Source organism: Macaca fascicularis, chromosome 5 (genome assembly GCF_037993035.2).
Source record: "Macaca fascicularis isolate 582-1 chromosome 5, T2T-MFA8v1.1".
NCBI lineage: Eukaryota > Metazoa > Chordata > Mammalia > Primates > Cercopithecidae > Macaca > Macaca fascicularis.
Genome location: NC_088379.1, coordinates 78,262,051 through 78,276,731, shown reverse-complemented (window position 1 = coordinate 78,276,731; position 14,681 = coordinate 78,262,051). Strand labels below are relative to the sequence as shown.

At 40.9% G+C, this 14,681-nt stretch overlaps 1 protein-coding gene across 10 annotated transcripts in view; it reads right to left on the bottom strand.

The window, feature by feature from the left end:
- Positions 1-13,110, bottom strand: part of NMU (neuromedin U) — a 36,017-nt gene extending 22,907 nt beyond the window's left edge. For 9 of the 10 annotated variants that reach the window (XM_045392585.2, XM_045392588.2, XM_045392586.2 and 6 more), the window contains exons 1-2: positions 12,872-13,110; positions 7,043-7,101 (exon numbers count right to left, since the gene is read on the bottom strand). In XM_045392585.2, coding sequence (XP_045248520.2) covers positions 7,043-7,101; positions 12,872-12,980 — 168 coding nt within the window. In that variant the 5' untranslated portion in view covers positions 12,981-13,110. Of the gene's footprint in view, positions 1-7,042; positions 7,102-12,398; positions 12,781-12,871 lie in introns of those variants that run through there. The other variant, XM_074039975.1, reaches the window with a different exon arrangement.
- Between the last annotated feature and the right edge of the window lie 1,571 nt (positions 13,111-14,681).

The window sequence follows — 14,681 nt, the reverse complement described above, 5'->3', positions numbered from 1 at the left end:
TATGATAAACAGCATGCCAGAAAAATTGTTCATACAACATAGGCAATCCACTAGATCTCTCCCATGAAACCAGTATTGGAAGAGAGTTCTATTTTATAATGAGGGTTTACTGAGCTACAGTTGGCAACTATTCTCAGCCCTTATCCTAAAAAGAAAACTTGAGACTTTAAATGGTAGAATGAGAGATTCATATTAATCATAAAAACTATGCTGAGAATTTAAGCACTAAGCTGGATGTATGGCATTGTTTATGACATTTATTTCTTTGATGGCCTTTTAAAATGGAACTGGAAAAAATGGTACTGATTCTTGTCTCTCTGGAATGATTGAGGTTGAGTCCTATTTATGGCATTCCATCTCAGAGGCCCGTTTCAGTCCCAGAATTCTTCTTCTCATACCAGGGGGTGGATTATTATACGTCACTGTCATAAATTCTCAAGCTCCTCATTGCTTCTAAGTTGAACATGTCCTAAAATATATTATTTCCTAACTTAGAGAATAACAAAGGTATAAGATAATATAGAAAAGCATAAGCTTATGTCTCCTTCCTTTTTATCCTCACAGAACTTTTATCCTCCTTTTATCCTCATCTTCCCTTTATTTCCCAAATATTTGGGGAATTGTTTGTTCCACTCATCCTTTGCGCCCACCCAGCTGGTCCCTCTTCCATGCCTTACAAACCTGAAATCATGGTCGCGCACACACACACACACACACACACACACACTCTCTGGGTAGGGGCCATGTCATTGCTAAATCGCCCAGAATAAGTGTTTAACAAAAATCCTTTAATTACGTTGAATTAAACTTGCGGGGGAAAAAAGTGAATTGAGAGGGCAAAGTCAAAAAGATAACCATTTTAAAGCTCTGACTTTTGAGCAATGCTTACTACATCACCTCCAAATGTCACCTTCTGTGGTTTAGTAGGGTAAAAGTAAGTAGTTTCTCCTGAGTTTTTTATGGTGTGCAGGTATCTGAACACATTACCCACTCCAGGGGAACGTTGTCCACACACAGACCAGGCTGCCCGTCTATGTGAGGTGGCCCGTGTTCAAGAACAGAGAACCTTTGAATCTCAGGACATCAACGCCATTTGAATAAAAACATGACACTTTAAAAAACCCCCGTTAGTCAAATTAGGAGATAGCTGCAAAGTTTTTCAGTCTTTTCTCACATTTCTTTGAAGGACACAGGAACACTGCTTGCCCACTTTCCATTTGAGTAAGCGTTTGTTCATTGTACTCAGCATATGGCTCTAATGGTTTTTTATGCCACTGATTGCTTTTGAGAACTCTGTAGAGACCATTGGTAAATCTCATTGAAAATGTTTAGGTCTCTATATATGGTTAGGAAGAATGTGTTTCTAGTGTCTGGGTAGCTCTGTATTTATTTATTTATTTATTTATTTTTATTTTACTTTAAGTTCTGGGAAACGTGCAGAACGTGCAGGTTTGTTACATAGGTATACACATGCCATGGTGGTTTGCTGCACCCATCAACCCATCATCTGGGTTTTAAGCCCTGCATGCATTAGGTATTTGTCTTAATGCTCTCCCTCCCCTTACCCCCCAAGCCCCTCCCTGTGTCCATTTGTTCTCATTGTTCAACTCCCACTTAGGAGTGAGAACATGTGATGTTTGCTTTTCTGTTCCTGTGTTGGTTTGCTATAGCTCTGTAATTTTTAAATCTTCAAGCAGAAAAATTAACTATATGTTCCTAGCATCTTAACTTCTTTTTTTCTTTCTTTCTTTTCTTTTCTTTTTTTTTTTTTTTTTTGAGATGAGGTCTGGCTGTCACCCAGACTGCCAGACTGGAGTGCAGTGGTACAATAAGAGCTCACTGCAGCCTTGACTTCTTGGGCTCAAGTGATCCTCCCACCTCAGCCTCTTGAGTAGGTGGCACCACAGGCAAGCACCACCATGCCTGGCATATTTTTTATTATTTATAGAGATGAGGTCTCACTATGTTACCCAGGCTGGTCTTCAACTCCTGAGCTCAAGGGATCCTCCTGCCTCAGCCTGTCAAAGAACTGGTATTAGGCCTGAGTCACCGTGCCCAGCTGCATCTTAACTTGTTTAAATATCCTTTTTTCTGTAAAAGAATGTATACTGCTTTTGCAACTCTGAGTTTTTTCCAGCATTATCATCTAAAGTATTTTTCCAAATATTTTCCATGGAAATATAGAATATTTCAAGCTAAAATAAATGTGTCTGTACTATACATTAATATCTGTTATCTAAGTCACTCTTCATCTTATTTATATTTCCAGCATGTACCTAGATATTCTACCAAGGCAGAGGCCCTTGTAATACACACTTGATGAATTTCTATACTATTGAAGACTGTTTTGTACTTGGCACTTGGCATCTATCTTATCTTTTCCCTTATGTATTTTGTTAGGGGTGGCCTAGGTACAAAGGGTACTCTTCTCAGTTCATAGCTCACTATCATCATTAGCCTTGCTTTATTTATTTATTATTTTTGTATTTCCATTTCCTACCCCCATTCCACCCTCCTATAGGCAACTCTTCTAGTGTATTTGAGGCATATCCTCCATTTGTATATGTTTTTGTAAAACCCATATTGTTGTTTTGTGTGCATGTATATTTTCTTACTTTTTTTCCACTTAACACTATCCACTGAGACCTATCCATGTTGCTGGGTGTGTATCTAGCATGTTGCTTCAAGTGCTGTAGTATATTCTATAATGTGTGCCCACCACATGTTGCCTAACCACTCCCCGGTGAGAGACAGCTGGGTTCCCTCCAATTCCTCCCACTATAAGCAAAGCTATAATCAACCTCCTTGAATCTGTCCTCCACTTATGGATCTGTGGGAGAACATCTTTGGGCTATCTACCCAGGAGAGGGAATGCTGGATCATGGGGATATCTAGGTTGTTTTCTAGATGGCTCTACCAGTTGGCACTCTGCCCAGCAATGCATGAGGGTTTGTAGACCCCACATCCTTGTTAACATTTGTGATTAACTAGATTTCAATTGTTTTGCTAGTCTAATAGGTAGAAAGTGATACTTTGCTCTTGTCCCAATTTTCATTTCATTGTTACTAATGAACATGTTTATATGTTTTAGATGTTTGTTAACCTTTTGAACTTCCTCTTCTGTAAACTGTTCTTATCCTATGACTATTTTTATTTTGAAGTCTTATCTTTATCCAGTTGATTTGGTGTAGTTTCTTATAGAATCTAGAAAAGCAACCCCATATCGGTTTTAGACATTGTCAATATCTTCTTTGAAAGGCTCTTACCAGCTGGGCAGGGTGGCTCACATCTGTAATTCCAGCACTTTGAGAAGCCGAGGTGGGCGGATCACTTGAGGTCAGGAGTTCGAGACCGGCCTGGCTAACATGGCAAGACCCTGTCTCCACTTAAAATACAAAAACTAGCTGGGCATGGTGGCACGTGCCTGTAGTCCCAGCTACCCAGGAGGCTGAGGCACGAAAATCACTTGAACCCAAGGAGGTGGAGGTTGCAGTGAGCAGAGGTCACACCACTATACTCCAGCCTGGGTGACAGAGCAAGACCCTGTCTCAAAAACAAAAACAAAAAACCAACAAAGGCTCTTACTTTTTTCCATGGAGTCCTTTGCTGAAATAATTTTCACTTTTAATGTAATTTAATTCATGAATGTTTTTGGCCTTACGATTTATATTTGAAGTTTCTTACGATTTATATTTGAAGTTTCATTCAAGAAGTTTTTTCCCTGCACCTAGCTAACAAAGATATTGTCCTACAAGATTTTCTACTAACTGTATAATTTACAATATATTTCCTTCTTTAAGGGTGAGGTGGCTAAGGTATTTATCTACCAACTCCCTTTGGTGTCCAATTGGGGTCTGCTCTCAGTGGTGGGGTCATTTATATTCAGGCACTTCTGGCTGGCCCAAGTACAGGCAGCACAGGAAAAGTCATGGACGCTTGCAATCAGAAACTATAAATTTCCAGTGCCCTGGGATGGCAAATGCCAAAGGGATATGACAGGTACTGGCGGTGACTGCTATACTCGCCAAGCTCTAGTCTCTGTTCCATTGGTTCATTCTGTCTGTTCTTGTGCAATTACCCTGCCTCTTTTTTTAATTACTGCAGTTTTTATACTATGTCTCAATATCCAATAAGGCAATTCCCAGTAGTAGCTCTTCATATTTAAAATGTCTTCAGCTATTTGTAGACCTATATTTTTCCATATCAATTTTAGGTTAAATTTTAAGGTTTTTTTTTTTTTTAGGTAAATTAAATTGTTTGGGATTGCATTGATTTTATGGGATTTATATTACTTAACAAGGAAAAATGATATTTTTATTATGTTAAATTAATTGTTTCATCCAAGAGAGAATGTCTCTCCAAATACTTATATCATCATCTATTTTCTTTATTAGAAACTAATTTTCTTTTTTCTTTATTTTATTTTATTTTATTTTATTTTTTTTTGTGACGGAGTCTCGCTCTGTAGCCCAGGCTGGAGTGCAGTGGCCGGATCTCAGCTCACTGCAAGCTCCGCCTCCCGGGTTCACGCCATTCTCCGGCCTCAGCCTCCCGAGTAGCTGGGACTACAGGCGCTGCCACCTCGCCCGGCTATTTTTTGTATTTCTTAGTAGAGACGGGGTTTCACCGTGTTAGCCAGGATGGTCTCCATCTCCTGACCTCGTGATCCGCCCGTCTTGGCCTCCCAAAGTGCTGGGATTACAGGCTTGAGCCACCGCGCCCGGCCTAGAAACTAATTTTCTACTGCATAAATTTAGGGTGTGTTTTTGGTTAATTCCTAAATACAGATTTTGTCACTATTGTGTATACTACAGTATTTTAAACTGTACTTTTATGTTACTTTTGCCTAGTGAAAAGAAATGTTATTGAGTCTTGTATATTGGCATTACATCCAAAAATCTCCTGAACTCTCAAACTAGTTCTAATAGTTCAAGAGCAAGAAGTTTGTTAATGCAATTCATTGCAGTTATAGACTAAAAGAGAAAAAGCATATTGTTTATCTCAATAGTGACACAAATAAAGTATCTAAGTTCACATTTTATTTAGGATTAACAAAACTCTTAGCAAGATAGGAAAATAAGAGAACTTTCTTAACTGGGTAAACGTTATGTATCGAACTTCTAGAGCAAGTTTATACTTTATGGAGAAGTTTTAGATACATTTACTGTGTAAGATAGTAAGCAGGCCTTGGCCAGTGATACAAGGAAAGAAGAAATTGTTCCTTCAGTGCTTATCATGTTACCACTGCACCTTTTTTGGCACAGCATATTGATCTAGGAATTTATCCATTTCATCTAATTTCAGAATTATTACCAGATAGCTGTCCATACTTTCTTTTTAACAGCTTTACTGAGATATAATCCACAAGCCATACAATTCACCCACTTAAAGTGCACAACTCAAAGGTTTTTAGTGTATTTACAGAGTTGTGCAACCATCCATCACACAATCAATTATCCATAATATTATTTTTAAACTTTTTTTTATATCTCTATTTTTCTTGGGTTCTACCTTTTTTGGTCTATATCTTGTTTCTTTGCCTTCCCCTTTGCCTTTTGAAATCAGTACCACCAGCGTTTAACTTACTGAAAGAACAAATATATGGTTTTGCTAAAACTGTTGCTCCACTCTTTTTTTTTTTTTTTTTTTTTTTTTTGAGACGGAGTCTTGTTCTGTCACCCAGGCTGGAGTGCAGTGGCCGGATCTCAGCTCACTGCAGCCTCCGCCTCCCGGGTTCACGCCATTCTCCTGCCTCAGCCTCCCGAGCAGCTGGGACTACAGGCGCCCGCCACCTCGCCTGGCTAGTTTTTTGTATTTTTTAGTAGAGACGGGGTTTCACCGTGTTAGCCAGGATGGTCTCGATCTCCTGACCTTGTGATCCACTCGCCTCGGCCTCCCAAAGTGCTGGGATTACAGGCTTGAGCCACCGCGCCCGGCCCTGCTCCACTCTTTTTAAAAAATTTATTGCTGCCATTATTATTTTTACTATTATTATTTATTCTTTTTTGAGATGGAGTCTCACTCTGCCGCCCAGGCTGGAGTGCAGTGGTGCCATCTCGGCTCACTGCAACCTCCGCCTCCCAGCCTCCCAAGTAGCTGGGATTACAGGCACGTGCCACCATGTCCAGGTAATTTTTGTGTTATTAGTAGATGGGGTTTTACTATGTTGACTGGGCTGGTCTCGAACTCCTGATCTCGTGATCCGCCCACCTCGGCCCCCCAAAGTGCTGGGATTACAGGCATGAGCCAGCACGCCCTGCTTATTTTTATTATTTACTTCTTTCGTGTTTCTTCTAATTTTCCCTGTTCTTTTTCACCTCATTTTTAGCAGAATGCTTAGCTTATTAATGTTTTTAAATTTTCTTCTCTCCTGATAAACACATATGAAGCTAAAATTTCTCTCTAGCTACTGTTTTAGCTGTAGCTTATACGTTTTGAGTTATAATGTTTTTATTTTTTTCCTGAAGGTCTATCAGTTGTTAAATAAATTTTAAGGTTGCATTATTAGTTTATATTAATGATGTCTATATTTTCTTGTTCTGGTTTTCTTTTATTAACATATAAGATCCTTATTTGTCTGTTATGACGGTTTATTTATTTGAATTCTATTTGATCAGATATATTCTCTTTCAGTTTGTATTTGCTTGCTACATCATTGTCCATCCTTTTATACTTAGTCTTTTTTTGTTTTCTGTTTTAAGTGTGATACTGATAGACAATATATATCTGGATCTATTTTTTAAATCCAATCTTAGAACCTCTGTCTTTTAAGTACATACACATTTACTGTAATTACTCTGTTCTTGTATTATTCTATTTTATCCTGTTATTGGCATTTGTTTCTGCCCTGTTAACCATTTACAAAATTTTTGTTTCTTTTCTTCTTTCCTTCTCTTTTATTTAATAAAAATAGTAATTCTGGGTTTTATTATGAGATTATTGGTAAAATCATAGTTCTCCCAAAGCTCAATTATAGATTTTAACATGATAATTTCAAAGAAGGGTAAAGTTTCTACAAATTTGTGTGATGATAGTTCCTTACCTCATTCCACAACTGTAGCTGTTGTGCAGGCTGTAATCCTTGAGGTGATATTGGAGCACCTAAAAATAAAGTTATAGCCACAGGTTAATTTTATAGCATTCCTTCTAAAATTAAATATCCATATATAATTCTTTCTTGGACACTTTCTTCATTTTTCACTGTACATTATCACCCACCTATTTCAACTAAATATTTCAGCATTAGATTTAGTACAAGGAGACATAATTACTAAACAAACCTTAATAACATTACAAAGATATTACTCTCAAGAATGAATTACTTATGTCTACAGACAAATAGAAACACACCTCATGCTCATTAATTGGAAGACTGAATATTGTGAAAATGATCATACTGCCCAAAGCAATCTACAGATTCAATGCAATTCCCATCAAAATATCAACATCATTTTTTACAGAACTAGAAAAAACAATCCTAAAATAAAACCAAAAAGAGCCCACATAGCCAAAGCAATACTAAGCAAAAAGAATGCATCTGGAGGCATCACATTACTGGACTTCAAATTACACTATAAGGCTATAGTTACCAAAACTGTATGGTACTGGTATAAAAATAGGCATTTAGACCAATGGAAAAGAATAGAGAACAAAGAAATAAAGCCAAATACTTAAAACCAACTATTCTTCAATAAAGTATACAAAAACATAAATTGGAGAAAGTACACCCTTATTCAATAAATGGTGCTAGGAAAACTGACAAGCCACATACAGAAGAATGAAAGTGGATCCTTATCTCTCACCTTAAAAATCAACTTGAGACATATCAAGGACTTAAATATAAGACTTGAGACAATAAAAATTCTAGAAGGTCCATTGGAAAAACGCTTTTGGACATTGGCTTAGGCGAAGAATTTGTGACTAAAACCCCAAAAGCAAAAGCAACAAAAACTAAAATAAATAAATGGGACCTAATTAAACTAAAAAGCTTCTGCACAGCAAAAGAAATAATCAGCAGAGTAAACAGAGAACCCACAGAGTAGGAGAAAATATATGCAAACTATGCATCCAACAAAGGACTAGTATCCAGAATCTACGAGGAACTCAAATCAGCAAGAAAAAAACAATCCCATCAAAAAGTTGGCAAAGAACATGAATAGACATTTCTCAAAAGAAGATATACAAAGAGCCAGCAAACATATGAAAAAAAATGCTCAGCATCACTAATCATCAGGGAAATGCAAATTAAAACCACAAGTTAATACCTTACTCCTGCAAGAACAGCCATAATTAAAAAGTCATAAAACAATAGATGTTGGCATGGATGTGTAAAAAGGGTACACTTTTACACTACTGGTGGGAATGTAAACTAGTACAACCACTATGGAAAACAGTATGGAAATTCCTTAAAGAACCAAAAGTAGATCTATGGGTTGATCCAGCAATCCCACTACTGGTATCCATCCAAGGTATCCATCCAAAGGAAAAGAAGTCATTATATGAAAAAGACACATGCGCACACATGTTTATAGCAGCAAAATTTGCAACTGCAAAGATATGGAAACAACCTATGTTCTTATTGACCAACAAGTGGATAAAGAAAATGTGGTGTATATATACACCATGGACTATCTCTCAGCCATAAAAAGGAACCAAGTAATGTCTTTTGCAGCAACTTGGATGGAGCTGGAGGCCATTATTTGAAGTGAATGGGAAACTAAATACCATATGTTATCACTTATAAGTGGGAGCTAAGCTATGAGGACATAAGACATAGAGTGATGTAATGGACTTTGGGGACTCTGAGGTGGGAGGCTAGGAGGAGGCTGGGGGATAAAAGACTACATATTGGGTATAGTGTATGTTTCTTGGATGACAGGTGCACTAAAAACTCAGAAAATCAGTCTGGTTGATTGCATATCCTGACAGATTTTTTTTTCCTAATTCTATCATGTTTTAGGCAACTCTTGCCTTGAATTCATACAAGTTTTTACTGTTATTTCATTTAAGTTCTGATAACAGCAATAATAATGACAGTAATCAACTACATTTTCTGTGGCACTAAGCATTAGAAACAACTTAGAGAGGTCATGCAGTCCATAAAAGAGTGGCTTTATTTCAGAACCTGACAGAGTCCCCTCTCATGGGACAACTATTGAATGTGGGTAAACAATCTTACACACTTCTCAAATATCTATTTCTCACCCTACCATAAACATATATCCCAAAGTCACAGTTGTCTGGTAGATCCTACCCGGAGCTCATTGTTTTCAGGAAGGGATAAAGCTGTGCTTCTCAAATTTCCATATAAAACACCTGGTGATCTCACTTAATGAGATTCTGTTTGACAGAGCATTCCTGTTTAAATAATGCTATTTTTTATTCTTATACTTTTGACCATCCCTGGCCCCCAGTAAAAGTGGAAGCTTCCACCTCAACTTCACTGTGTTCAGACACACCGCCTCATCAGGACCATGGAGAGTTTGCTTCCTTCCAATTCCCAAGCTCGCATGGGCCACTTAGAAAGGCCACTATGCCTAACTTAGCCCCAGGCACTTCCATAAAATAGAAAAAGGACATTTTGTGGCCCTTCTAAAAACATGTAAACACAGTTTCATGGTTAAAAAAAAAAGATAAGAAGAGACAAAAATTTTTTTAAAATTCTATGATTTGTAGAAAACGACTAATATCCTGGCCAGGCACAGTGGTTCACGCCTGTAATCCCAACACTTTGGGAGGACGAGACGGGCGGATCATGAGGTCCGAAGATCAAGACCATCCTGGCTAACACGATGAAACCCCATCTCCACTAAAAATACAAGAAAATTAGCCGGGCATGGTGGCAGGCACCTGTAGTTACAGCTATTCGGGAGGCTGAGGCTGGAGAATGGGGTGAACCCAAGAGGCGGAGCTTGCAGTGAGCCCAGATGAGGCCACTGCACTCCAGCCTGGGCGACAGAGCGAGACTCCGTCTCACGAAAAGAAAAAGACTGACGACTAATATCCTATGACTGAACCCAAACGTAAGGGGGAGTTATTCTTTCCTTTGTCTATGTGTTAATTAGAGTCAATGTGATTTTCATTCTGGATATGGACTTCACACTGTCAAAGAGCAATACTGTACTTAGATCACTTTCCGTGTTTTCAGAGACAGTGCCTGTATCATAACTGTACTGTTTTTGATAAGTTTCAGTGAGAAACTTCAAGATATTTATACTTCATTACTATTTAGCAAAGTGAAATCTTCAGTATTATACAGTATACTCTGCTGAAAATAAAAACTTGTACATCCGTAAATACATTATGTATAAGAAAGACAGACCTGATTATTCTAAAAGTAGTGCCAATTTTCTTTTCTCATGGCGAGTATGTACTTCACTGTGGGTTTGGGAAGTGAGAAATCTTTACTGTCAAGTGAACGTTAAGAATTATTCTATGAGCAAGAGGCCTGGGCAGGAAAAGACACTCCTTAACTTAGTCTTGACCATTTGATAACTTATTGTCACAGGCAAAATCAAGTAACAGTTTGTTGCAGATATCCAAAATGTGTTCCTCTTATATAAGTTTCCTTCTTTATTTTACTAGTGTGCTCTGAATAGTAAATTGTTTCCATCCACTGAATCTGTGGCTGACCCTTTATCTTCGCATGACCCTTTATCTTTTTTTATTTTACTAGTGTGTTTATTTTCCTTCTTTATTTTACTAGTGTGCTCTGAATAGTAAATTGTTTCCATCCACTGAATCTGTGGCTGACCCTTTATCTTTTTTTTTCCAAGGATGCTGCATTTAATGACACTTTTATTTTCCTCTAGCATTGCAACATTTGTTGTGTTGTTTTTTGAGGCATCCAGTTGCATCTTGCATGATGATTGACCATGGTAGATAATCTCTGGGTTTTGCTTATGTATGTCACGTCCCCCTCGGTGCCATCTTTAGGGACTCAGGACTCGGACAGATCACATGGCTATTCACCCTCTCCCCATCCTACCACATTTTTAAAGAGATACAATTCACTTTTTAGTATTCATAGCAGGTCTGAAGGGGAATGAAGATGCAAAAGGGCAATCTAGGGGGCTTCTGGGTAGTAAAGGAAGTATCTCATTCTTTTGCTTGAAAAATATTGGGGTTATCTACGAGACGATTGGTATGTCAGCAGATATGCTCTTTTGGAAATAAAAACCAAGACTCATCTCTTTTAGGAACCAGCTGCTGCTTTCTATACTGTTCAATCACCAGCAGTCTGAAATTCTCCAACCCATCCCAAGGCAGTTATCTCTGATGCAAATTTCTCTGCATGCAAAATTCACTGATGCCAAATTCACTGCAAGCATATAGCATGCAAATGCATAGAAATCCATTTTCTTTACATAGCAAAGTCACTTTTCAAACTATGCTTATCTGCATCCTTAAGAAGGCAGATAAAGATTACCATCCAAAGTTACCAATAATATATTTAAAATCCTAAAAGATGAACATTTACCTTGGGAGAAAGTAATGTATCACTACTGGCTATGTGGAGAACGTTTGGGTTTGCTAGCTTCTGACTGCCTGGATTTCAAAGCCAAATTATCTTGCTTTTCAAGTAGGGGAGTCTCTCTCTCTCTCTCTCTCTCTCTCTCTCTCTCTCTCTCACACACACACACACACACACACACACACACACACACACACGCACCCCTCCAATGCCTCAGGAAAGGACAAAATCAAAACAATGAGAGGAGAACAGTAAAAATAAATAGATTAGGAAAAGCATAGCGGTCTCTATTTCCCCATCTCTAATTGAGGGCTGGACTACAGGCTCTGCAGTTGTGATTTTAAGTACCCAACGTTCTGAACAATGACACAACAGTCTGCCACTTTTACCTCACTGACTGGAGAGCAGAGGGAAGCTAAGAGAACCTCCTGCCAAGCTAGAAAATTTATGGATGTAGCCAGGCAGTGGTTGACAATGGAGGGACCCCTGACTTGGGGATGAATAATGGTGCCCATAAGCCACCTGCAAACGTAAGCTGTAACCCTTGGAGAACCCAGAAAATGATCTCTCCATGCAAATCTCTCCAGAACGTTTGCATTCTGCTCGGCTATGTCTCCAAAGCTTCCGATCTCCTTCCCTGACCTTGCGTTTCCTATTTCTTTCCTCTAAGCCAAGCTCAGGAAGTCCCTATTGTTATCAAATCACATCTGCCATCACTTGCTGTAGCTGTCGCACTGCCTGAAAGCCTGGCTTGCACATTTGCCTCTTCAACTTTGTGTGATGAGAAGTTCTCTATTCCTTTTCCTGATCTAGTGCCTGAAAACCGATAAAACACAAAGCCCACTCCTTCCCCCTTCTAAGCGGTTAGCGCGTGGGGCCCGTTGTACCGCTCAGGTTTATGTCAACATAACACGAGCTCACTCACCAAACAGGCTGAGCACTCGCCAAGTTTACCTTGCCTCAGCGGACGAAGTATCAGGCTCACTCTTGTTTTGCTTCGACCATCAATCCCTTCAATAATTGCAATCAAAGGGAAGGCATTTTAACGTTCACTATTTTAATACCCGTTTCCACGGGCCAGCGGGGCTGGAAATCCCGAGGATGAGGGAGCCCTACCAGTCTCCACCTATCGCAGTCGGCCCAGCGCAGGGTCTCCGCTGGGCATCAACGCGCGGGGCCTGGGGATTTCGGCCCCGGCCGGGCCCCTTGCTCCTATGTTGCTAGTTGCTCTAGTGGGGCGATCTGTGCCTGGGAGGCGGGAAATCCCGCGGCACCAGAGAAGCCAAGAGAAGTCCCAGAAACCAAGTGAAGGTGAAAGAAAGGGCGGGAGAGAGTGGTGAGTGGAGCCAGAGAGAGGCGCGCATGGTGTGGCGGCGGCCGGGTGCGGGGCCGTCTTACCTCTGCAGGCGCCCGCGCAGCAGGCGAGCAGCAGCAGCAGCAGGAGCGTGGACGCCGCGGCCCCCTGTCCGGGGGGCGACCTTGGGGGGCAGCTCGCTGTTCGCAGCATCTCGGCGGCTGCGGGAGGCTCGCTGCTAGGGACCCTGCGCTGCGCCACGCCGAGCTGGTGCTCCACCTGGTGCCCTGGCAGTGCCTCCAGCGGCCCTGGAGCGCCGCTCGCGGGGCCCACACACAGAACTGAGCGCCCGACGCGCCGACAACTTTTAAATCTCGCGCACACGTGGGCTGGGCTGCGCAGTCCCCGCCGCACGTCACCTCGCCGCCTGCCACCCCCGGCCTACCCCGCGTCACCCGCCCCACTGCCTGCCCGCGCCCCACCCTGCAGGGGGACCCGAGCCCTCTGGCCTGAGTTTCTGACCCAAGTACTACGCATTTTCGCTCTGGGATAAAGAGAATGGACTTTAAATAATGCACCATTCACACCTTTGGAAGGACTGGAGTGGGAACACAATGGAGATGGCAAACCAGGCCGTCTGAGTTTTTAAACTTGGTAGTGGCGACGCTGTCTGGTTTCCTGGGTCTGCGTGGGACGCGCTTTCTCCTTCACCTCTGCTAGAGCTCCGGCAGCCCCTAGTACGCACCTCTGTGGAAGCGCCTCTGTTTTGTTCCCCGGTTTATCCCCAGGTCCAAGCTCAATGCCTGGTGCATATCAGGGCAGTGCTGGTTCAACGGTGATGTTGATGCTATCTACCCTCCCCCAAATTCCTGCAAAATCACAGACCCCTTAGGGAAATGCAGTTGCCTGTTAATAAAAGATAAAGAAGAAAGGACTGCTGGGGCTTGACCACACACATTTCTAACAGCTCTGGAGCGCTGGTTATCCTACGGATTTCCAAGCCTAAGGAAACTCCTTTTTCTATGCATTTCTGCTGCTATTGCATCCTGATTTCTACCGTGACCTGACTCCCTCTTTCCATCTCTATACTTTCCTTGATTGGAAACGTTCAGGAAGCAGCCTCTTCCAGGACACCAGCTAATACAGTCCTAATTTCCTTCTACAGAAAGAGGGAAACCTCGTCTTTATTATTATTATTTCAAGTTCCGGGGTACATGCGCAGGATGTGCCGGTTTGTCCCATAGCTAAACGTGTTCCATAGTGGTTTGCTGTACCTATCAACCTATCACCTAGGAATTAAGCCCAGAATGCATTAGCTATTTTTCCTGATGCTCCCCCTGTCCCCGCACCCCACCCCCCCCCCATAGGTCCCAGTGTGTGAAAACCGGTCTTATTTGACCTCCCTTTGAAAGGCGAGGAACGCCGAGGAAAGGGCAGGAAGTACATTAACATTTCTGAAGGGGCACTTTTGCGTCAGGCATTTTCTCGTGTTATTTTATTTAATATTCATGGCATCTCTGGGATGTAGAAGTACTGAAATTCTCATTTATGATGCCAAGAGGGATTAAACAATCTGCTCAGGGCTGTCAGCACGTGAGGCAGCCACTGGCTATTCTACTCCACCAAGATACTTCTCCCTAAATACAGAGTTTTAATGTATTAGGCACACACAGCTCAACCTACTGTAAGCAAGACCTGACCTTTGGGGATACAAGATTTAGTGACAGTAGGATCTTTCTCTCCTAAGGAAGTTATAACTTGGTAAAGGACCCTAAACCCTTACTCAAATAGCTGAATTACAAGGCAGATTGGGATAGTGCTCTGTCAGAAATACGAAGAGAGGCAGGAGTAAAACCCTGACAGATTAGGTAAAAAAATAATGGCCACCTTCTTTAAATTCTTTATACACAGGAA